A 25239-nucleotide genomic window follows, 5' to 3' on the forward strand; every position below is an offset into this window, starting at 1 on the left:
GAACCAGCCCTGGAAACTCTTTGGTGGAAAAGGGGTATGAGAGAGAGAGAGGCTGGAAATAAGACGGATAAGCACAGGGAGAGAGAGGGTGAAATGAGAGATGAGATGAATCGGACGAAGGAAAGAGAGAGGAGAGAGAGGAGAGAGGGTGAAATGGAGGAGGACGGAGGGAAAAACAGAGGAGGAGAAGGAGAAGCTGGATGGACGAGCAGTGAGACGGTCAGCGCTAATGGGCAGTAATGACACGCTGCAGACGGCTTCATAGACTCAGAGCGAGGAGGGCACTCGGCACAGCCACAGGGGGCCTGCTGACACACACACACACACACACACACACACACCAAAACAACATAAATGCAGACATCCAGACACACACACACTCTAATGAGGAGCCGGGAGGACGCTTGCAGGGACAGTTTGGAGAGGAGAGGCGGCGCAGGGGTGAGAGAAAGGTTAGCCCGGACCGGGATGGTGTGAAGGATCGTGGGTAAACAGATTTTGGTGGCCGTCGAAAAAACAGATTCTGTGTGAGGCTGATATGCTGACAGACAACCAGGGAACAGAGAGGTGTGTGTGTGTGTGTGTGTGTGTCATTTTGCAGTTTGCCTGGTCTGCATTTTGACACATTTGGACATATTTTTTTTTTTGTGTGTAGCAGCCAGTCAGATAGAGTTAAGGTGGAAAAGGCTCTTTATTAACTGGAGGGGAAGTTGTTTCCCTACTAGCTCATAGTTTTCCTGTGACTCTGTGACTCTATCACTGCAAAACCTCAAATCTTACCAAGATTATTTGTCTTATTTCAAGTCAAAAATGTCTTATTCCTAGTCAAAATGTCTCATGACACTTAAAATAAGACATGATCACCTCAGAAGTAACTTGTTTTTAGACAACTGTCTCTTGTTTCAAGGTGATCATGTCTTATTTTAAGTGTAATGAGAGATTTTGACTTGAAATAAGACAAATAATCTTGGTAAGATTTTGCGTTTTTGCACTGTATAAGAACAGGAGCCAGAGGTGCCACAGGAAGTGATTTTTAGGCACCGAGTAAATGCTAAAAATGTAGTTTCTGTCGTCGGCTGCAGCGACGCTCTGTGGCGTCTCGGGCTGATTTATGAAGCCCGTCGCAGAGCACCTCCAGGGCCGCTAAATTTTGCATCATGGCGACGTCTCAATTTAGCAGGTGATTTACCAAGACTGATTATGCAAATGAGCACAGCCGCAGTTCCTCTGAATGCGCCGCGGCTGATACCTGAGGCTGGGGGAGACGACTGGAGCCGCTCTGCACAGCAACATTAAAAAAAAAAAAAAAAAAAAAAAGAAAGAAAAGAAAAGAAGAGATATTATAATCAAGAGTTAATGCGAGCCAGTGTGATTGCATGAGCCAGGTAACCCGTTTACCCATTTGTGGCACTCAATCAATCAATATCATCAATAACGAAATGGGCAAATCAGACAGGTAAATGGGTAAAACATAGAAACTGATCAGCAGCTGGATGATCAGATGAATCAGCTGATGAATAAATATGAAAATGAAATTGAAAATGTTTTACTATATCGTTACTATTAGCTAATTCTTTTTTTCTTTTAATTGATTATTACATTGTTGGATTTGTCGATTTTCTATTCTCTTTCTATTTTCAATTGCTCCGTTGTGCCAGAAGGCGGGACATCAGTGCTGTCAATCATTTTCCAGATGTTACAGCAGCTGTCGTCGGTCAAAACAGAGCTCAGTTTGGTTTCACGCGACTAAAACTCAAACAAACCAAAAATGTGTGAGCATGGGAGCCGTCAGCTGATCGGTCCGGTCAGATATCACCAGGATGAGAGGAGGAGGAAGCAAATCATTTCTTTTGGAAGTGTATTTCTTTTTTTTCCCTCCTTTCTCACATTTTTTTTGTGCAAACCCATCTTGCCAATACAGCATCAGCATGGTGATGAGAAATCACCATGATCATCTCTGGCATTTCTTCATTATTGGAGTGATCATTTGGGCCACATACCAAGCAGACGACACATTTCTTTCTTTGTGTGAGACCTCCATTCATTTTGAGAACGGTTGTTGTCTTCACTTCTGCACGAAATGAGGAAAAAAGCACCAGGGCGCTAAACAGGGCAGGTGTGAAAGAAACACCCTGAAGTGTCCCGTCAGCTGCACCTCAGGTCACCCTGGTGTCCTCTGGACTGAAGTGTTTTGGTCCCAGCTTATTTTGAAGATTATTTTGGGGCATTATTGTTTTTTGTTTATCTTCTTTTTTTATTTTCCTTCAGTTACAAAAAAAAAAAAAAAAAAAAAAAAAAAGATATCCAACAGTATTGGTTCGCTTCATGGGTGTACAAGTATGCCCCACGCCTACCCCAGTCCACCACCCCATACATAAAAAACAAAAAGAACAAAAAAACAATAAATAAATAAATAAGTAAATAGATAAAAAATCAAAAAGGAAATGAAACAGTACAATAACAAAAAGCTCATTGAAAATCCAAAAAATGCAATTACAATACACTGTCAATCAGAAATGTTCATAAGTCATGTCTTTCAATTTGAGCAAACAGCGGATGCCAAAGGTCGTGGAACAAGTGACCCGCATTACACTACTCACAAAAAGTTAGGGATATTTGGCTTTTGGGTGAAATTTATGGAAAATGTAAAAAGTTCACGCTACAGTGATATTATATCATGAAAGTAGGGCATTTAAGTAGAAGCATGCACTGGTGATTTCCTCATCTCAAACAATTTCTTGAAACAAAAGCCAACAACAGTGGTGGATATACCACAACAAAAAATGTCAGTGTCAATAACTTGCCATGTGCCCTTGAGCATCAATTACAGCTTGACAACGACGTCTCCTGCTGTTCACAAGTCGACTTATTGTCTGCTGAGGCATGGCATCCCACTCTTCTTGAAGGGCGGCCCTCAGGACATTGAGGTTCTGGGGTACAGAGCTCCGAGCCTCTACACGGCCACTCAGCTGATCCCATAGGTTTTCTATGGGATTCAGGTCTGGAGAAAGTGCAGGCCACTCCATTTGAGGTACCCCAGTCTCCAGCAGCCGTTCCCTAATGATACGACCTCGATGAGCTGGAGCATCAAACACCTGATGTGAATTTTGCCGTTAAGCTCCTTGTTAGAGAACAGCAACTTGTGCAAAAAGTACTGAAACATTGAACAGTTGGACATGTGCATTCAAAAGTTTACAGAAGGTCACATTAAGTTCACCTGTAAAGGTTAGAATGCATTTTAGGTTCATCCTGAAATTTCACCTGAAAGCCGAATATCCCTAACTTTTTGTGAGTAGTGTATGTCTTTGAAGGGTTATTTTTTCCAAGGGAAGAAATTGTGCTATGTGGTCCAAAAACATACTAAACGTTCACTTTTCCATAAAAGAAGAACACGTTTCTTGGCAAAATAGGTAATGGTAATTAACAGTCTGCATTTCTTTTAATCTAAATAACAGTTGATTATATAATTTAGGAGGTAAACACATGGAGACATCTCAAATTCTAATAATTGTTTTTTAATAGACGGTCAGAGTAGAGAGAGACAGGAAAGAGGACAGAGAGACGGGATGACCTGCAGCGGGACATGAACCCGGGCCGCTGGGTTCAGGCTTCGTGCTGGCGTTCCCCCCGGTGAGGCAGCAGGACGCCCGATCCCAGCTCATCTGAACACAGACGCTTCTTCCTCCGCTGATGTCACCGAGTTTGTTGACATATAAACCGACGAGTCGTGTTTATTCATGAATCGGCGGCTCAGACGGCGTCATCGATTTGGCTCAGGCAGGTAGCGCCCGCGTCCTTTCACTCTCAGACAGCATTAATGCAGAGAGGCAGACTGGGAGGACTGGGAGGAAACACTGTTTGTGCACCCATTCGATTCTGAGCAAAGTCGTAAAAGGTCGCTGGTTCAAATCCCCGCGGGGCCGCACATAATGAAAATGAGCATGCCGAGCTGTGTTTGTGTGTGTGCATGTGTGTGTGTGTGTGTGTGTGTGTGTGTTAAGCTGGGTAAAGCTCACTGCAGGCTGGTGGATCTGTGTGATCTAACCAGTAAGAGGCTTAATGTCTGGACTGGGACTGATGGGGCTGCAGTCTGTAAGAGACGCACACACACACACACACACACACATCGACATAGACATCCACACACTGCATGTAACAGCACACACTCCGCAGATTAACTATTTAACAATCCATGCATTTGTTTTATTTACAGATAAATCAGAAAGTAGACGGCCAGAGAGAGAAAAGACCGAGACAAAGACAGCGAGTCGAACACAACGGCTACGGCGAGGGCTGATTAATACGGCGCTATTATGCTATAGCACCAGATCATAGCCTGGTCCCTCCGGCCATATTACACCGACATGATGAAGGGCCTGTATTAGCCATGGGAGAGTGCTAGTGATGCAGATAATAGCCACGTCCCAGGAGAGCCGCAAAGGGAATTAATGCTGCTGTCTGACACACACACACACACACACAGAGGCATAAATGCAGACAGTCTTATTTATACACATGCACACAGGCACAGATGCAGCCATTGATGCACACACACACACACACACACACACACTTGCACATTAATTCTCCCCCCTTATTCCGTCAAGAACCCGATCCTCCTATTCACAGCCAACGCGTACACCCCATAACATTATCGCCTCCTTCTTCTGTCTGTTCCAGTAGGAGGGAATGAGGTGGAAGGGATGAGGATTACGCTCCTATCTATACCTCGCGACACACACACACACACACACACACACACTCGCTTACCCCCTCTGTATAATTTCCTTGCCACCCCGCTAAGCCTTTCTAATAGGCATCGCTGCCGCCGATTCTTACCAGGATTCCTCGGTTCTCGCTCTCCCGTTATCGAAAGCCTCCTCACTCCTCCTGTTTTTTGTTTCACTTTTCCCCCCCTCTTCTAGAGTTCTCATCGGGCCTGAAAATTAAGACCCTACCCTGCCTGGGCCATACTGGGCCAGCCCGAGGCCCTACCCTAACCCTAATAATTATCATCTGTTTATACTGTAAATTTGCACATTGCCCTCATCTATGCACATTGTATACATCGATGCACACTGGTTTTATTGTTTTTTTGCACATTGTTTTTTTTGCACATTGGGTACTTAGATCTTTAGATCTCGAGGGTCATCTTTTATTCTTTATTTTTGATTTACTTAGTCTTTATTTTTGATTTATTTAATCTTGTACTCTGTGGATACTGCTGAAAACTGAATTTCCTTCGGGATGAATAAAGTATCTATCTATCTATCTATCTATCTAATAATTAGCCGAACTTTAGGCCCGACAGCCCGATAAAGCCCGGAAAAAAAAAGAAAGGAGAGGAAAATAAAAAGATCGCCAAATTCGCCATTATTTAGCAGCGCCGGTGGCTCAAATTCTAGTAGCAGTGAGAGAACGGACATACAGGGGTGGAAAAAAGATTTAAAATTTTACACAATCTCACAATCTCAAATATTATCATGAAATATTTGTGGAAAAATCTTTTTTTTTTCGTGTTTCAAAAGGTGTGGCTGCATTAGACAGATACAAACAAATGCAAATGATATTTTTTTGTTTATTGTTTACAAGAATGATGAATCTTTATCTTCAGGCGTGTTTCCTGCGTTAGGTTCCTGGTTTTAGCCATTTTTGTGTCTGAAGAACTTTCAGATGTGCTGCTTTATATAGACACCAAGCTTGGCAACAAAAATTGTGTCTTTTAATAAAAAGAACGACCTTCATCACTGGTACCAAAATGACCCAATACAGCGGTCCCTCGTTTATCGCGGGAGTTACGTTCTAAAAAAAACCCGCAATAGGCGAAATCCGCGAAGTGGTCTGCTTTATTTTTTACAATTATTCTAGATGTTTTAAGGCTGTAAAACCCCTCACTACACACTTTATACACTTTTCTCAGACAGGCATTAACATTTTCTCACTTTTCTCTCTTGTTTAAACTCTCAAAGTTCAAACCTTCACAGAAAAATAAGTCCAGTATAACGCTGTAAAAAAAAAGAAAAAAAATGCACTAAAAAAATCTGAGGCCGCGAAAGGTGAACCGTGTTATAGCGAGGGACAACTGTACTCTAGATTTCTTCTGTATTTTTATGGAACCAATCAATTTGAAGTTTTTAATGGCTTTTTTAGGATTTGTTTAGTATTTTGGTTGTGACTGGACGAAAAGAAATTGCACTTGAAAACCTAAGAGTGATTCTTAATGCAATATTTCACAAATGCATGGGGGGTCCCAAAACTTTTTTCCACCACTGTAACAGTTTTTACATTATTTTATTCTATTAAAATTATAATTGTATTATTATTTTATTTTATTTTTATTTTATTATTTTATTTTAATATTTTTATATATTTTATTTATTCTATCCTATTCTGTTTTATTATTTTATTATTATTATTATCATTATTATTACTTACTTTATCTGATTTTATTTAAATTGATCTTATCTTATTTTATTGTGTTATCCTACTGTGTTTTTTACCTTTTTATTCTGCTTTTGTTGTGTTATTTTGTGGTGTTTTATCTTGCTGTGCAGCACTTTGGAAACCTTGTGTTTGTTAAATTGTGCTATATAAATGAAGTGGATTGGATTGGATTGAACAGTTGGCGAAAGGCAGCTTCACCACAGAACCAGAACCCAAAGCCCTACCCTACCCGACCCTACCCGAAAATGTCGGGTAGGGGCGGGTAGGGTCGGGTTCGGGCAGAATTTGAGAACTCTACCCTCTTTACATTTATCTCCTGTTTTTTTTTTCCTCTCTCCTCTGTCTCAGTGGGAGGAAATCGGCGAGGTGGACGAGGACTACGCCCCCATCCACACCTACCAGGTGTGCCGGGTGATGGAGCAGAACCAGAACAACTGGCTGCACACCAACTGGATCCTGACCGAGGGGGCGCAGCGGGTCTTCATCGAGCTCAAGTTCACCCTGCGGGACTGCAACAGCCTGCCCGGCGGCGTCGGCACGTGCAAGGAGACGTTCAACATGTACTACTACGAGACCGACGGCGGCGAGGAGGAGATGGAGGACGGCGGGGTGATGAGGGACGGCACGGGGGTGTCGGAGGAGGAGGAGAGGGCGATCAAGGAGAGCAGGTACACCAAAATCGACACCATCGCCGCCGACGAGAGCTTCACCGAGCTGGACCTGGGCGACCGCGTGATGAAGCTCAACACCGAGGTGCGCGACCTTGGCCCCCTGACCCGGAAAGGCTTCTACCTGGCGTTCCAGGATCTGGGCGCGTGCATCGCCCTCGTCTCGGTGCGCGTCTTCTACAAGCGCTGCCCCCTGCTGGTGAAGAGCCTGGCCGAGTTCCCCGACACCATCCCCGGCTCGGAGGCCTCGCAGCTGGTGGAGGTGGTGGGCCGCTGCGTCAACAGCTCGCTGGCGCTCTACGAGCCTCCCAGGATGCACTGCAGCGCCGAGGGCGAGTGGCTGGTGCCCATCGGGAAGTGTGTATGCCAGACGGGATTTGAGGAGGTGAACGGGTCCTGTCAAGGTGAGAGGGGAGCATGTGTGTGTGTGTGTGTGTGTGTGTGTGGGGGGGGACTGGGCGATATGCACAAAATCAAATATCGCGATATATTTGACCAAATACCTCGATATCGATATTGTGACGATATGGTAGGAGTGACTGTTGATGCTTACTAATGATTGATGTTGATCGATTATTAGTAATATGGATATGATGACCCAGCAGGTAGAGACAAATAAAAATGATAATAATATGAATGAATGAATGAATTTTTATTTAAACAGCATTGCATAGTGAGTAACCAGATAAACAAAGCAACAACAGATAAACAAAAATAAAGAAAAACATACATACACTTATGCCTGCACATATGGACTACATACTGTCTACATTACCAAATTCAAATCAAATGTACAGAACATTTTTTCTCTTTTCCCACGCTTTACAGATAAAGTTAGCTGTATGAAAAACTCCTGTTCTGAAACATAATTCAAGTTTTTCATAATCATCCAGGTAAAAGAAACCATTGAATAACAATCTCATTTTTTCAAAAAATACATGTCTAAGCTCATCGTACAGAGGACAAAGGAACATAATAATAATAATAATAATAATAATAATAATAATAAATAAAGATAGAACACTCTAATGTGAATATATCAGAACTGCATTTCTTCACTGTTATGCAGCTTTTCCAACCAGAAGACATCACTTATCACGATATTACGAGATCTGAAATACCAGACGATATCTACTTTTCATATCACGATATTGATAAGATATTGATATATATGGCCCAGTCCTAGTGTGTGAATGTGTGTGTTTGTGTGTGTAAGACACACTGGAGTAGAGTATCACCCACAATCCTTCAGTGATCAGAAGAAGGAGAACACATCAGAGAAAGAGCGAAATGTTTGTGTCATTTCTCCATTTTCTGCTGCAGCTGGTGTATATGTTTATTGCAGTGTTTACTTATGGGTGTGTGTTTTTTATGTGCAGAAATACACATTGATTTGTGTTGTTTTATTGTTTTGTCGTGACATACTCGGTGTGTGTGTGTGTGTGTGGCTTTATATGTGAGCATGTAACGGCGCTGTGTTTTCATGTTGTGCTGGAATGTGAGCGCATATCTGGAGTTCTTTGTTTGAGTGTTTGAGTGTGTGTGTGTGTGTGTGTGTGTGTGTCGTGCTGAGTGGAGAGCAGAGTGGAGGGTATTCCCCTGTGCCCTGCAGCACTTTGCTGCTCTTATAGACGCTCCGTTCTGCTCTGACGTCGCACCAAAACATTCCTCCGCCGCCATTTCCTCAGTCACGCGGGGCCACGCCGGCGTTCTCCCTCTGCGACGACTGAAACGACTCGATTATCAGAGACTCGCGCACTCGGATCGGGCGTTATCTGAGTTTTATTACCCTTAAAACGTCCTCAAAGTTCACTGCAGTGTATACACATTACAGACCGATTTTCAAATAATAATATTCAGGGAGTTTGAAGGAGAATTTAAATGCTGGATTGTTGCAGCAATCAGGCAAATTAAATTAATCCCCAGCTGTTTGCTAATCAGTCATGTTTTCATTCCACGGATGTGAGTACCGGGCGTCGGGTTCTGTCACTTGGTACATTTATATATGCTTCTTATATTCTATTCATACACATTGTTTATATTATATCTACACTGTTTACATTTATATAGGCTGTTTATATTTATTTACATATACTGTTTATAGTTTATACATACTGTTTATATTTATACATATTTTTTATAATTGATATATACTGTTCATACTTATATATTTTATATTTTATATTTACATTTCTTTCTTTCTTTTTTTTTTTTTTTTTACGTTGCTTTATTTATTTATTTAGGCTTATACTGGGACCTGAGTTCTAATTTCGTACCACTAATGTGCAAATGTGAGCTGGTATGACAATGAAGTTCCTTGAATCCCTTGAATCCTTGAATTTTCTGGGTTCTTTTGTCCTCTGTGACGGTAAACCAAACATCTTCTGGGTTGTGGACGGTTGTTGGTTGGGACGGAACGAGACATTCAAGGACATTGCCTTGGGCTTTGGGAAACTGTGATCAACATTTACTGACATTTTATCGACCAAACAACTAGTCGATTAGGTGAGGAAACAACTTGTATATTACTCACTAACTGTTTTGTAAATTGATGAATCATTTTTGAGTCAAAATTTCCAAATTCTCTGATTTACAGCTTCTCAGATGTGAACATTTTCTGGTTTCTGTAGTCCTCTGTGATAGTAAACTAAGTATCTTTGGGTTGTGGACTGTTTTTGTTGGGACAGAACAAGACATTTGACATTTTATGGACCAAACAACTAGTTGAGTAAGCAGCAGCTGGTGCAAAAACACGGTATGGCTAAAGACATGCTAGAGACAGACAAGCTTTGGAGGTAAAAGAGCTGTTCCTGCCGCTCGGACTGATTCTCTTTGTTGTGAAGGCGCCGTGCCGACAGCAGCTGCAGGTGGAAGGTGTTGAACTTGTTGCATCAGTTCCTTGTTGTGTTGCATCAGCCCTCACAGCGGTCAGCATGAGCTTCTTCCCAGTTCCAGCTGTAGCTTCCCTCATGTAAATCTAACAAACGGCTTCATTCAGAATTGCGGGCCCAAATTGTCACAGTTTTCAAGCAAAGGCACATGTAAAGAGTTGTGTTTTTAGGAGAGATTGAAAAGAGGACAGAGATGTGGGTCACCTGATCTCCTCCGGCGGGTCATTCCAGATAGAAAAGGCCCTGGGTGTCAATCTAGTTCTTGGAATCTCTAAAAGGGACCCGGCGGAGGATCTCATATGGGATTAAAAGATCTTTGATGCACTCAGGGGCCGGTGCCATCCGAGGTCGGGGCGCTCGGTACTCTTTCCTTGGAGAATGGCAGCGGTGTTCTGAAGACGCTGAAGTCTGGACGGGTTGAGTCGTCTAGATGGGATGTAATGAATGCATGGATGACAATTACCTGGTTTTCGCGAGACGGAAAGAACCGGACCGTAGAGATCGGCTACGACTAGATCCCCAGAGTCTGGATGCTGGTGGCGGGATGAAAGCAGATGATCGCTGTTTTTCTGTTTTGCTTGTTTTTTTGGAAGATGGAGGTGATCAGGTGGACGTGGGTCGAGCGGTGAGTCTGCAAAAACACACAGAAAAAAAACGGAGATATTTATATAAGTTCAGCCTCATCCAGCTGATTGGTTGAGCTGAATGTAGCCTGGATCCCAGACCTCATGGATCCTGCTGTAATCCAGTGGGGTCTGGTCTTACAGAAGATAGTCTTTGTCCCATTTAGACGATTGTCAAGCGCTAACAAATCACAGTAGGTTAACGGATTGTGTCATCAGACATCACCTCAACAGCAGCAACTTTTAGACTTTTGCCTAATTGTTGGTCTTTTAATTTATCGATGATGTAACGTTTTACGAGAACAGAGGAAATCACCGAATTTTTCTGGCTGTCTGTAACAACACAGCTCCTCATAGCAGCCGCCATGTTTGTTTACCTCTCACCGCACACCTTGAAGGCATCAGATTCTCATCAGAGAATTCGTTGACCGGCCGATCAGGATGTCTCTCACAGATTCCGGTCAAATCCAGCCCGCCACCGGGATCGAGAGTCGCTCCAGACCTCAGGAGTCACCGTGTGATTCACAAATGTTGGTGTGACCATTCACAAGAGCTGGATCCTGGTTAGGCTGAAGGTGGAGGTGCATGGTGGCGAATACGTGCAGAGATGATCTTCATTATTTTGCCATCACACGCTAGAATGTCCTTTGAATGTGTCACGCAGAATAAAAAAGATGCAAGCATCCATTGCAGTGGTGTAAAACTACAAAATACCAAATTACGCTGTATCGTTTAATAGCTCGTGATAGTGTTTTACCTCTTCACACTACTTGCTTCCTACCAATCAAGCATCAGCCTGAATGATTGGTTTAAAATGAATGTACTCTTTGCTTGTCAGTAATTAAGTTTGTTTGTTTGCTTGTTTTTTTTAAATCCCGGTTTATGTGTGTTGTGCATGTGTGGACAAGGTTAGAGAGAAACAAGATCTCCATTAGCTGCTGGGAAGATAAGAGGAGGAGTGTGTGTGTGTGTGTGTGTGTGTGTGTGTGTGTGGTTGCAGGGCTTGTGTGTCTGTGTTGTCAAGTGATTCTAATTGGTTTAAAGGCAAAGTCGCTGCTGTCAATGCCATGTGGATTTGAAAGGGGGAATAATGTGCAGCCTCGAAATGAGAAGTGATGTAATGACAGTCGAGCTCGCTCCAACGCGGCGGTGCATCAGTGAAATGATGGGATACCGTCCAAATTTTTAGCAAATCGGTTATTTGACCGAGCCAGTGGAACGTAAAAACCTCAAATATTATAAGATAAGATTTATTTATTTATGACAGGCGGAATCTGAGAAAGCCACTAATTTGTGGTTTTGGCAGTTTGGGATTTGCCTGATTTAGTGTGTGTTGGGTTTGTGCACGGCTGCAACTTTCCACAGCTCCAACACTGCAAAAAGTCAAAATCCTACCAAGAATATTTGTCTTATTTCAAGTAAAAATGTCTTAGTCGAAATATCTCATTACACTTAAAATAAGACATGATCAGCTCAGAAATTACTTGTCTTTAGACAGTTTTCACAGGTTTCAAGTGAAAATTTACTTGAAACAAGTGAAAATTAGCTTGAAACAAGAAACAAATTTTGCCAATGGAACAAGCAAATTTTTACTTGTGACACAAGTGAACAAGTAAAAATTTGCTTGTTGTTTCAACTAGAAACTAGAAACAGTTGAAACAACAAGCAAATTTTGTTTTTGACTAGAAACAAGACATTTTTACTTGAAATAAGACAAATAATCTTGGTAAGATTTTGACTTTTTGCAGTGAACAAGATCTGGACACACACACACACACACTGTTTCCGCTGTATACAAATACATAAGAAATGTCAAAATTGTCACCCATGCATTGTATTTGCAGGAATCGTGCACAGACAACAGGAATCATGTGGATTAGCTCGTATTGTGATGCATTTAAGGCCAAACATTTGACGCACACGTGCAGGGTCTCGTTCCAAAATGAGTTATTCATACTTGCGCTCTGAACGTGATGGGTTGTACGAGGTCACGCCTGCTGTGAAATATCAGGTATTTGTACTTGATTTGTGCAGATAAACACATTCAGGTGTCAGGTGCTTGTTACAGTATTATGTCTCTGCACTTGAACACGTTTGTCTTCACAATAATAAGCGACTGTGCTGATGCTGTTTATCAAAATGCATCTGAAACTGACCTTCGCCTCCTTCACACAGCATACAATAATCAGTCTTTGGTACCGTATTCATTGGTATATCAGTTGCGTCATTCTGCGAAATACTTCTTTTCCATTCCTACAGTCAGAAAAGCAAAAGCAGAAAGAGCGTTTATGTTTGAGGCTCCTTCAGACTGGAATTACTTACCTTCAGACAGATGATCTTTGACATCATTTCACATATTTGTCCTCTTATTTTCACATGCTTTAGATGATGCTATACCTATATACAATATAAAATACAGTCTATGTTCTATATTATTCGGGTTAACATTTGTTCATGGCCTCTCAGCGGCCGTCTGGTGGTCGTGTTCGTCTTTCTGATGCTGGTGTGTTGACTGTGTCTGCTGAATTTTTTTTTTTTTTTTTAAGTTTTCTGTTACTTAAGCGTTTTTTTTCTTTTTTTTTTTTTTTTTGTGTTGTATGTGAGGACCGCCTCCAAAACGAGAGGGTTCGTCTCTGGGGGTTCATCCTAATGAATAAACTTGGCTCTGGAGGCATTCTTCAGTCTTTGGTGTCGAGTTGGTTTTGGTTTGTTGCACGGCACTGTGTGTGAGATCGGCTCACGTCACCATGGCAACAGAGGAAGCAGGTTCATTGGAAATGTATTGAAAGCTGTTGAAAAAAACTGTTGAAAGGTATTTAATTGATTGTTATTGATCCATAACAGTGGTGAGACATCATGATGTTTTTCTGTTGGGAATGTGTCTGTGCTGGGGTTTTGTTTGTTGAGGCTGTTATTATGATAATTCTGATGATCTGATGTCTGATTGGGCGACGTCATCTGAAGGCGCGCTGTGCCGCTCGGGTTTAGGACAGGTGAACAGGTGAACGGGTGAACAACAGCCACACAACTACGATTCAACTGTGAATGTGTGAATAGGAATGCATCAGCACTGATCCTGGTATCTGTGTCACGGCTGTAAAATTAACAAGAACTGATATATTTACATTTTCTCCAAAAAGCCGTTTGATTACCTGTTTGATTCTGCAGGACTGAGATGAAAATATTGACTGCTGATATTTTGGATGTATGATCATTTCTCAGATATCAGACTACACCAAACAAAGGCTTCAGATATCCCAGTGTGATATCAGATCTTCTGCTTTAGGAGGTTAGTTTCCCCCTATCTTTCCATGGGAATAATACAAAAATATATATATCAAACAACAAAACACCAGCATGTTTTTTTTTTTTGTTTTTTTTTTGTTTTTTTTAAACAGTATTAGGGTTCCTAATGAGGCGAATATTAGAGTGTTTATAGTGTTTATAAGGTAAATCATGTGTTTCCCCTCAGGGTTAGGGTTAAGGTGCACTCTTACTAATGCGGTGAATGTTAGGTAACTATGTTTTTTCCAAAGGGTTTTATAAGGTGTGGAAGTGAAGCTGTCCACGTGTCACGTTGCTCTAAGAAAGAATGAAAGAAAAAAGGCAGAGAGGGAGAGAGAGAGAGAGAGAGAGAGAGAGAGAGGCACAAAGAAATGAAAGTGAATGGAGGAGCAGCCTGCCAGCTGCAGCGGCTCTCCCCAGTGACGCTGCACTTCTCCTGGGAGGAGGATGATCACATCTGAGGTGCAGAAGACAGGGTGTCCCAGAACCGGCACAGCACACACACACACACACGCACACACACACACACACACACACACACACACACACACACACACACACGCACACACACACACATACACTGACACACACACACTTGTTTGAGGGACTCGGCTCCTCACAAGTGCACCATAACCGTAACTATATTATCATCTACTGGATGAAATGACGCAGTTTTTTACTTTCCATGTTTTATTTCGTTTGTTCCTTTTGTGTGTGTGTGTGTGTGTGTGTGTGTTGTGATGTGTCTTTGTCTTTTATGTGCAGCAGAACAGGAAACTGCAGTAAAACATTTTTTTTTTTTTTTTTTTTAACTGAGTCAGGTCAGTTTTAATTGTAACATTTTTTAATGCTGCTTTTAATTCCTGAAATAATTTTATTTTATAGTTGTTTTATTTTACAATTATATAGTTTTATAGTTATTGTATGGTTGTTTTATTTTATTTTATATTATTTTATTTTATTTTTAATGTTACTTTTAATTCCTTTCCTGTAAAATATAAATGAAATAATTTTATTTTATAGTTATTTTATTTTATTTTATTATTTGAGAGGTATGCTTGGACGATCTGCAGCAGCATATTTCCAATATTTTTAATTTATTAATTTGTTTGCTTTAGATCTGCAGCACAAGACTATTTTGTTATGTTATGTTATGTTATGTTGTGCAGGTGAGCCAAAGGTGCCCAAAAGTGTGTGTGTGTGTGTGTGTATGTGTGTGTGTGTGTTAGCCCTGTGGTGAACTGGTGACCCGTCCAGGTCAGGTGTGGAAAGTAGAAGGCTGGATGTTTTTAGTTCAGCTGAATGTTCCCAACTTTGAAGCCTCCCCTTATTTTTTTTTTTTTTTTTTGGGATGTGATTTTTTTTTTTTATCCTATCCTGGTTCAAACAGGTTTTGAGGTCCACAGCCTTGTTCCTATGGCTTTGTCCCTGGATTATTTCTTGTCTAATCCACCAGATGAGCGCTGCAGCTGCTTCCTGAGCTGTAAAGCCAGGTGACCCGGCCCGGGCGTCGGAGGCGGGGCTCGGCGGTGGGACGGGGTTCTCGGTGATCGCAGACGTTCCTTTTAATTCGGCAGACGGCTCCTCCGGAACGCTCGGCGGTGAATTCTCGCCTCCCAGATCCGACTTTCCTCTCGGCGCCGCTCAGTCCCACGTAAAAACATCGTTACTGTGTGTGACAGAGAGCGTGTGCGGTCTGCGGCGAGACGCGTGACATGCAGCCTCAGCGGGGAGATCATTAGGAAACAGCCGCCACCAGGCCGCCGGCACGCCTGGAGACACACACACACACACACACACACACACACAATCATACTGTGGTGTTGAGCGGTGACACCTGAGAGGGCGATGTGTTCTGTGGCTGTGGACACACCAGCAGCACCACCACATCCTGCAGCCACGACCAGTAAAAACACTGGTTCTTAAATGGTTCTTCAAAATGCTCTGTGGTTCCACAAAGAACCATCAGCAGCTGAAGAACCTCTTTCTTTAGGGGCTGGTTCTCCACACACTTTCTGTGGTTCTTTAAAATCCTAAAGGTTCTTCATGTTTATTGGAGTTATTTGGTGGCGGCAGTAGCTAACAATTCTTTTCCTTGTGGATTAATGTGCAGATTATTTCCTCAGTGAATGGATTAATGTCTCGCTCTATAAACCATCAGAGAACATTTTTAATAGCTCGTCTGGAACCCGGTGAAGGAACAAGGAACGTGGAGAACCGGCCAACAACATGTTCACGTTGGTTTTCAACCTGCACACAGTCATCTGAGAGGCTTTTATTCTGAAAAAATTACTAAAGAACCATTTAAAAACAAGGTTCTTTACTGAACCAGCTGGATCGACAAAGAACTTTCTTGAACCTGTTTTTGCTGACGTTCGTTAAAGAACCATTTATGGCTCCTAAAGAAACCATTTTTTGATGGTTCTTTGAGGCACCTTTTGGAGTTCCATCTACAGAAATGGTTCTTTAAAGCACCTCTTCGTAAAAGGTTCTTTGTCGAGCCAAAAATGATTCTTCTATCATCAAGCCAAAGACCCATTTTTGGTTCCAGTGAGCACCTTTATTTTTCTGTGTGTACTGTCAGCTTTAAATTTTGAGCGTCTGATATTTTCATTGTTTATCAGAGCGTGGCTGCCGTCCTCCTCAACACAAGTTTGGATCAGCTGTTTTTGTTCATACACTCATAATTTCTCAGATTATATATCAGTGCCCTCCTGGATGCACTGTGCTGATTACGTTACAGCGCCACGGTGGCGTGTGCCGGTACTGCAGCCGAACTAGAAAACTAGAAAATTCTGTCGTGGTCCCTTTGAGCCAGATCTACTTTGATGCTGCGTCGCTGTGCACTTGATTCGTTTTCCCACGTTTTTCGAAAGCATTAAAGCGGTTGCCATAGCGATTTGCACTCCCACACGGTTTGGATGTGAAGCCGCTTAACCCACAACTGCTTTGGAATACATTTAATATATATTTAATGTATATTTTTGCTCTTTTAATAAGACGTTTTCAGTGGTTTACAAGAGCCTCATGCAACTGTGCACATAATACCAATAACAACAGCAACAATAATAATAATAGCAATAATAATAATGATAATAATCAAGAAAAAAAAGAGGTTTTTCAAAGCATTAAAGCGGTTGCCATAGCGATTTGCACTCCACTTAACCCACAGTTCAAACTAACTGCTTTGGAATACATTTAAATTTAAAGTATTTTTGTATATTTTTGCTCTTTTAATAAGAAGTTTTCAGTGGTTTACAGCAGCCTCATGTAACCGTGCACATAACACCAACAACAACAGCAACAATAATAATAATAATAATAATAATAATAATAGCAAGACGTTTTTTGTTTCTTTTGGTCAGAGATAAGTTAAGGGATGTTATTTACCTTGACAGATTCGGAGGTAACTTCCCTTAACTTAGGTCTGACCAAAAGAAACGAAAAACATCTTTTTAGTGAAAAGGAAGAAATGATGAATGTGTTTGAACTAATAATAATAGCCATAATAATAATGATAATAATCAAGAAAAAAAAGAGCTCTGGTATCAGATTGGTACTCAGTATCGGCCGATGCCCAAAGCCCAGGTATCAGGAGCACTGCAGTAAAAACAATACTTAAAGAGTGTAAGTTGACAAAAATACAAATTAAACCATTTAAAAATCGGCCAAAGAGTGAAATATACTTTTTTGGGCACAAACATAAGATAAGATAAGATAAGATATTCCTTTGTTAGTCCCACGGTGGGGAAATTTCAAGCATTACAGCAGCAAAGTGGATAGCAAAATATGAAGCATAATTTACACTATAAACAGTATAAACAGATAATAAATAGCAAAAAGCAAAAAGCAGCACCAAAACATGCACCAACAGAGCAATGCAGAATATGGGAATATGTACGTAAACATTACATTAAAACACATGAATTTAGTGCAGAGGAGCTTTTGTTTTTATTTGAATCTCAGTAACTGAAATATAAAACAGGAGCAGGAGGAGAATCTTTTCTTTTTGCTCTTTTCTTTTTTTTACAGGCTGCATGTCATGGATCTCATGAATTAACTCATTCCCTTTTTTTTTTATTCTGTGAGAATTTTTTTTTTTAAATGTCAAATTTGATAACTCAATAGATGTGGGGCAGATTGCCATGAAATGTGGAAAGCACGCCGCCGCTGCCCGCGAGTCAGAGGATCAGCCGCCCGGGTGACTTTCAGCCGTGCAATTAGGCCTTATTGGTTAGATGAGAATCAATTAAAACAATATGCAGTCTTCATTATCTGCTCTGATTTCTGAAATGTCACTCCTGCAGCACACAGAGCTTTTGAAATATATTTTTTTTGTTTTTTTTTTTTCCTCTCGGGCTCGGCTGTGTCTAATTAGTGACACGTTTCGGTGCTGAAGACGGTCCATATGTACAGTGAAATGAAGTGAGCAAACTTCCACTGTGTGAGCTTTCACAAGAACACAATGGAGCGCGCACACACACACACACACACACACACTCACGCCCCGCAATTAGTGAAGCTGCCGGGATTTTTTTTTTCTTACAGTTTAATATGCAGATGAGACCAATAAACTGACAGCCTTTTAAACTGCACAGAGAGAGAGAGATGACAGGCTCTCTCTCTCACTCACACACACACACACACACACACACACACTCGCTCTCTCTTCCTCTGTCATAAGCGTATGTGTTCCCTGCTTTAGTAAACAGTTTCTCATGTGCATTTCAATCACTCAGATTGAAGGATTGAAGTGTCGAGTGTGAATTCTGCTCATGGCGTGTGTGTGTGTGTGTGTGTGTGTGTGTGTGAAGGGGTGGGTGTATTCACTCTCTGCTTTTCTGGTTTGTTTGTGCCTCTTTTTCGAACATCTGCAGAGCTGGGTTTAAGAAGAAGTCTGATTTCTGTTCCGTCGTCAGATCAGATGTGTTTTAGCGTCGGTGTGTCTTTTAGAAAGGAGAAAACTCATTCATTTTCTGTGTTTTTTAATAAATAACGTGTGTGTGCTCGTGTGTGTGCTGCAGTGGTGATAGCTGTGTGTCTCTGTGTGGTCTCTGCAGGTTTTTCGGTGTGTGTGTGTGTTTTATGTTTTTCTTTCCGTGTGTGTGTGTGTGTGTGTGAGACTGTGAGCGTGCATATTTTGGTGTTGTACCGTGGACCGTATGAATTGATGAGTTACAGGTCAGTGTTAAGTACCCTGTGTGTGTGTGTGTGTGTGTGTGTGTGTGTGTGTGTGTGTGTGTGTGTGTGCGGTAAGTAAATGTGTGTGTATCCTGGCTGTATTGGCTCTGTGTGCTGCCTAGTGGAGCATGAATTAACACAGCCTTTGTGAATGTAGGCCAGAACTCGTTATGGACATCTCTCTCTCTCTCTCTCTCTCTCATGCTCTCTCGACCTTCCTTTTTCTGTTTCTGTATCTTTTTTTATCTATTTTTCCATCTTTTTCTCGCCCGTCTTTCTCTCCATTTCCCCTTTTGCCTCCTTTCACTCTTTCTTTTCCTCTCCCCCTCTCTCTCTCTCTCTCTTTTTTGCTCTCTCTACCTCCCTTTTTCTGTTTCTGTGCCTGTCTTTATCTATTTTTCCATCTTTCTCTCTCTCATCTTTCTCTCCATTTCCCCTTTTGCCTCGTTTCACTTTCTCTCTCTCTCTCTCACACACACTCTCTCTCCTTTCACTCTCTCTCTCTTTTTCCTCTCAGCCTCTATCTCTGTATCTCTCTCTCTCTCTCACACACACACACACACACACACTCTCTCTACCTCCCATTTTCTGTTTCTGTGCCTCTCTCCTCTCTTTATCTATTTTTCCATCTCTTCCTCACTCATCTCTCTCTCCATTTCCCCTTTTGTCTCCTCTCACTCTCTTTATCCTCTCTGCCTCTCTCTCTGTCTCTCTCGCTCTGCACTTTCCTCTCCTGGTTTCTGTCTCTCTCTCTTTCTCTCTCTCTCTTTTTTTTTTTGCTCCCATCTACTACTCTCCCATCTTGTACTCTCTCGCCATTTACCTCCTCCTCTATTTCACTCTTTCACTCCTCTGCCTTTGAACATCGCCCATCTCTCTCCATCAAAGTTCTACCTCTTCCTATCTACCCCCCCCCCCTCCCTTCCACCCCCCCCCCCCCCCCCCCCCCCCCCCTCAGCCTCTCCGTTTCCTCCATGGGAATCTCTGCATGTCCGTGTAGTGCAAAGTACATCTCTATTTATGGAAAACATTGAGGCGGTGCAGTGTGAGTGGTCGTCGTGCCGGGGAGACGAGGCCGAGGCACGTTGGTCCAAACATCACCGTCCTGCCGTTTTTTAAAAAAATCTTACTTCACTGCGTTATTAAATGTGATATGATCAACGTGACGGTCTGCTGGTACCGTACGGTGTGACTGAATCTGATTTAGAGCCTCGTTAGGCGTGCCGGGCCGTCTGCAGACTCTGCAACAAATTAATGAGTTCATGTGTGAAAGTGTGGATGTGGGACGTGCGGCCGGCCGCTCGCTGGGCACGTCAGCGTGTTCACACCTTATTCCAGAATGCAGGCTGCAGGCAAAGCATATGTAATGAAGGAGGAAAAACTAAAATAAAATAAAATAAAATAAAATAAAGTAAAATAAAATAAAACAGAAAAAAATAAAATATAATAATTAATAATTAAAAATTAAATTAAAATAATACATAAAAATAAAATAAAATGTATAATAAAAATAAAATAAAATATAAAATAAAAATAAAATACAGTATGTAATAAAAATAAAGTACAATATACGATAAAATAAAAATAGGAAATTAAAATAATAAGATAATGTTGAAAGAGGGACTGTTGTTTTGCACTGAAAACACCTTATTCCAGAGTGTAGCCTTGAGGAAACATGAGAGAGGAATAAAATAAAATAAAAATTAAAAATAAAATTAAAAAAAAATAAAATAAAGCTTAATTTCCCCCAAAAAATATAAGAATAAGAATAAGAAATAAAATAAAAAGTAAAATAATACTGTTGAAAGTGAGGTGTGTTATCTTGCCTTTGCATCTGGACACTGGATGTTATTTTCGGCTCATTTTGTTTTGTGCTGTCCTTTTTTTTTTTTTTTTAAACTTAAGGAAATGATTATTTGATAGGGTCAAGAACCATCTTCCTCTTCTACCTGAGGACCATAAAACAGTGAAAAATCTTTGTGAGAAAGAAACTTTTGCATTTGCAGACTTCTTGTGAAAAGCGTGGACATTAACAAGTAATGGGCTCTTTTTGTCATATGTGGAGTTGTGTGTGTGTGTGTGTGTGTGTGTGTGTGTGTAGCAGTGGAGGATTTAACTGTTTGCTTTCTGATAAAGTCTTGTGGGCTGAAATAAAGATGGCTTGCTTGTTGCCTGCTGATGTGTTAAAAGCTCCAAAGTTCATTTATTCATTCGTTCTGTTTATTTGTAGCTCAGAGGGACGTCGAGGGTTCAGGGGTTCAGTTTTGCAGAGATGATGAAGGTCAACTTAGACAATAAGGAACAACTTTGCTTTTGAGAAAACTGAGCTTCATTTACTCGTTAAGCTTTTTTCTGTCACTGTGAGTTTCTCCCCCTTGTGCATTGTGGTTTGTTTTATTTGCTTGTCTGTTTTTGTTTCATATACATGTGTTCATGAATAATATAAGAAAGTGGAGTATGTGATTTGACCAGATGTGTGTGCTGCCTTCCTGATTTGATCTGTTTTGTTGTTTCAAAATGAAAAAGAAAGTGATAAGGACACACACACAAAAAAAACCAACCTCAACATTAGGAACAGAAAAATCGCAAAAAGTGACCAAAACACATAAATTAAAGCAGCGGAATCAGTCAAACATTTATTAAAAAAAAAAAAAAAAAATCATCACTGGCAGGTCATAACAGTGAAACAAAGACGAGAAAACCAGTGAGTCGGTGAAACGGGCACAAATAGATGTGCACGCTGAAGTCAAACACAGGAAGGAGTCACAACAACAGAGCTAAAATTATCCGGCAGGGTCAGCTGGACGGAGCGGGACGCTAAAACAATCCCACGCAGATTATCTGGGCAGGTTATTGAGGAAGTCTCTGACATGACTGAGAGGTATCAGGGTGTGGATTTCTCACTGAAGCTGCTGTGAGCCGGTTGCTCCTGCTTTATGAAGGTCCTGTGGAAACACTCTCAGAAAATAAAGCACATAAATGCACCTTTAGGGGTCCAGCGGCTTGACACTGGGTCCTCCAAGGTGCGGCTTTTGTCCCCTTGTGGTTTGCGCCTTATAGAGTTCAGTCTTGTTCCTGTATTATAACTACAATATTGACTGGATAACCATATTACCCATTTTTCATATCCACAAATCTACAAAACTTATGTCATTTCAAGGCAACTCAACTGTAGCCTGCAAGTTTAAATCTACCTTAAATTAATATTTGACCTAATTTATGGATTTATTTAGGTTTTTATTTATATAATTATTCATTCATGCATTGTATTTGGCCTAACAAATGCTGTTTGACCTTCATATTTAGAGGAAATGCTGCATACATGTTTCCTTTTTGGCTCTGAAAAAGGTTCACATAATTACCTTGAAGTCCAGTAATTAGCTCTGTGGGGTTACCTGTGTGTAGATGTCAGAGATGGGATCAAGTCACCCATGTGCAAGTCTCAAGTAAATCTCAAGTCTTAACCTTCAAGTCTCAAGTAAGTCCCAAGTAATTTTTTCTTGGGCAAGTCAAGTCAAGTCACAGGTTATGTCAAGTCAAGTCAAGTCACAGGTTATGTCAAGTCAAGTCAAGTCAAGTCCTGTAATAGATCAAGTCAAGTCCAAGTCAAGTCACATTATTACAATCTTACCTGCAGAATCCGGTCTTAATAAAGAGAAAATATAAGATATTAGTCGGCAGAATGGCTCTCAAATGACGGACTGCCGACATGATGATGACCGTCTGATATGAGGGGCGTGTTTCTCCAAAACGTAAGGTGGGTAGTAGAGAGGGCATGACTGATTGACAGGGTCGTCATCCAATCATTACAGCACCATTCCCAGCGTGCGCTCATATACCGGGTAATATTACAGGCTAGAGATATTTATTTTATATTTTATATTCAAACTGAAAACATGAACAACAATCAAGTCATTCAAGTCATCGTGTCTCAAGTCGAGTCAAGTCCCAAGTCTTAAACTTCCAAGTCCAAGTGGAGTCTCAAGTTTTTTATTTTTTGTCAAGTCAAGTCACAAGTCATTAAAACAGCGACTTGAGTCGACTCGAGTCCAAGTCGCAATGACTCAAGTCCCCATCTCTGGTAGATGTTACCTTGGGGAACAGAAGTGGACTCCTGTTGTTTCTGACAGTGAAGGATGTGCAACCCGTGACCGTCGGGCCAATAATCGATCCAGCCCTCTTGATCAGCTTATTGATCCTGGTCCTGTCCTGACCTCATAAGGCTGCAACCCCAACAAACAACGGCATAAAAACTGAAGACTTCAAATGTAAACTAGTGTAGACTTGACCCACTTAGAAAGGAAATGGACTCTTACTTTATTGATTTGATGTATTTCGTGCTGAAACAGGAAATTTGATGGTGACACGGTGCAACGAAGCATCATTCACGCATGCAAACCAACAGGACATCAGCTTGGGAGCGCAACGCAATTTTATTTTGAAGGGGTGAGGCGGATGAGAGAGGATGTTGAAAGATTCGTGCAGGTTTTATTGGCTGAAATTTGCATTCAGCAGTGCAGGATGATGTCACTGTTTAAGACGCGCTGTTTCACAGGAAGTAGAAGTCACGTGAGGTCATTTCATTGGGATTTTAAAGACGACATTATTGTTCTCCTACCAGTCCTGCTGGTTATCCACATGAACCCCCCGGGGTCTTTCATACGAGGTGACCTCCTCCACCACGTCTCCTTTAATCAGGACGGCGGAAACCTCGACGTTCCCCTCCTAAAGTCATCGATCAGCTCCTCAGTTTTGTTCAGTGTCTCAAATCTGTCCAGCTCCTCTTGGCAGGCTGAGTTATTGTCATTCAAAAAGTAGCTGTTTACATTTATTCAGTACAATAGCAACGAACACAGCAGGAAAAAGTAGCATAATGGCGTATCCTCTGTGTAAAGATAAGAGATATTTTGATAGCAAGATAGCAAACACATCCACAGATAAAGTGTGTGGTGCAGCAGTGATAGCGCTGAGCCAAGACAAGTGTGTGTGTGTGTGTGTGTGTGTGTGTGACGGCGCGGGGTATATAGATGTAGACACGACTTAGCCCGGGATAATTGGTGATCGCCCGCAGCCCTGTCAGCCCTGCGAGACGAGAGGAGGAGGCGAGCTTCACGGCCGGGTGAGGAGCGCGAGGACGAGGAGAGGTGGCGGCGAGGACCGAGGGACGGGACGAAGACGGGGTTTCGCACCCGGGCAGGGAGGGACGACCAGGACGGAGACAGATGGAAAAGGAAAGACAAGCGTGAGGACAGACGAGGCGAACAGGGAAGGGAAAGGGAGGTGGAGGTGGTGGAGGTGGAGGGGTTTGGAGACGAAGCAGGGCGGCCCCCACAGAGACGGGAGTCAAACCAACGGAGCGGCATGTTGCACTAATGGCTCCGTGGAATGCTGGTATGTTGGGAATAATAAAGGCCGATCGGAATGTCGGCAAATAAAGGCCGGCTGGAATGCTGGAATGCCGTGCCGGGAAGCCACGTGACGGAGAGGCAGGCCCGGGAGGAGACGGGAGGAGGTGGAGGGTCAGACGAGGGAGAGGAGATAGAAGAGGAAGGATATCGGTTAATAAATCAGCTTTATAGTTGTTTAGCACCTTCATTTTTTTGAGTGTACGACACATTTTTAATTCCTTTTTCACAGCTGCTCCACCCTCTCACAGATGAACATGTTTTTTTTACACCCCCCCCCCAAAAAAAAAAAAATCCCCTGAATTGATTATTTTTCTTTCTAATGTCATACAACCTCCACATACAGTCAATATAATAATAATAATAATGATAATAATAATAACTGCAGTTAGGATGATCAGCTGCTTTTCACATGAAAAGCAGTGAAAATGTATTTCAGTTATTCTCTATTTTACAAAATGAGTGTACATAGAAATAATAAGAGACTGACTGTCCTAGAAGCACACAGGCCGTTTGTCCAGCAGCTTATTTACAGTCTGTAGTTACTCTTTAAAGTTGAGCGCCCCCTAGTGCTGCTGTCAATAACAACGCTGTGGTGTCGTGTTAAAGTTTGCATGAGGACGTCAGTGAGCTGATGTTTCTTAACCTCAACCCTGACCTTTTCCTGACCTTAACCATCTTAACTAACCTTTTCCTAACCTTAACCATCTTAACAAGCCTTTTCCTGACCTTAACCGTCTTA

General features: G+C 41.8%; 1 protein-coding gene across 1 annotated transcript in view; it reads left to right on the top strand.

Moving 5' to 3' along the window:
* The window catches only part of epha5 (EPH receptor A5), a 144480-nt gene that overhangs the window by 20325 nt on the left and 98916 nt on the right, over window positions 1–25239 (top strand). The window contains 2 exon segments of the mRNA XM_030064988.1: window positions 6793–7053; window positions 7093–7516. Of these exon segments, the coding sequence (XP_029920848.1) occupies window positions 6793–7053; window positions 7093–7516 (685 nt within the window).

This window comes from Myripristis murdjan, chromosome 12 (assembly GCF_902150065.1).
Source record: "Myripristis murdjan chromosome 12, fMyrMur1.1, whole genome shotgun sequence".
In the NCBI taxonomy this organism is placed as follows: Eukaryota; Metazoa; Chordata; class Actinopteri; order Holocentriformes; family Holocentridae; genus Myripristis; species Myripristis murdjan.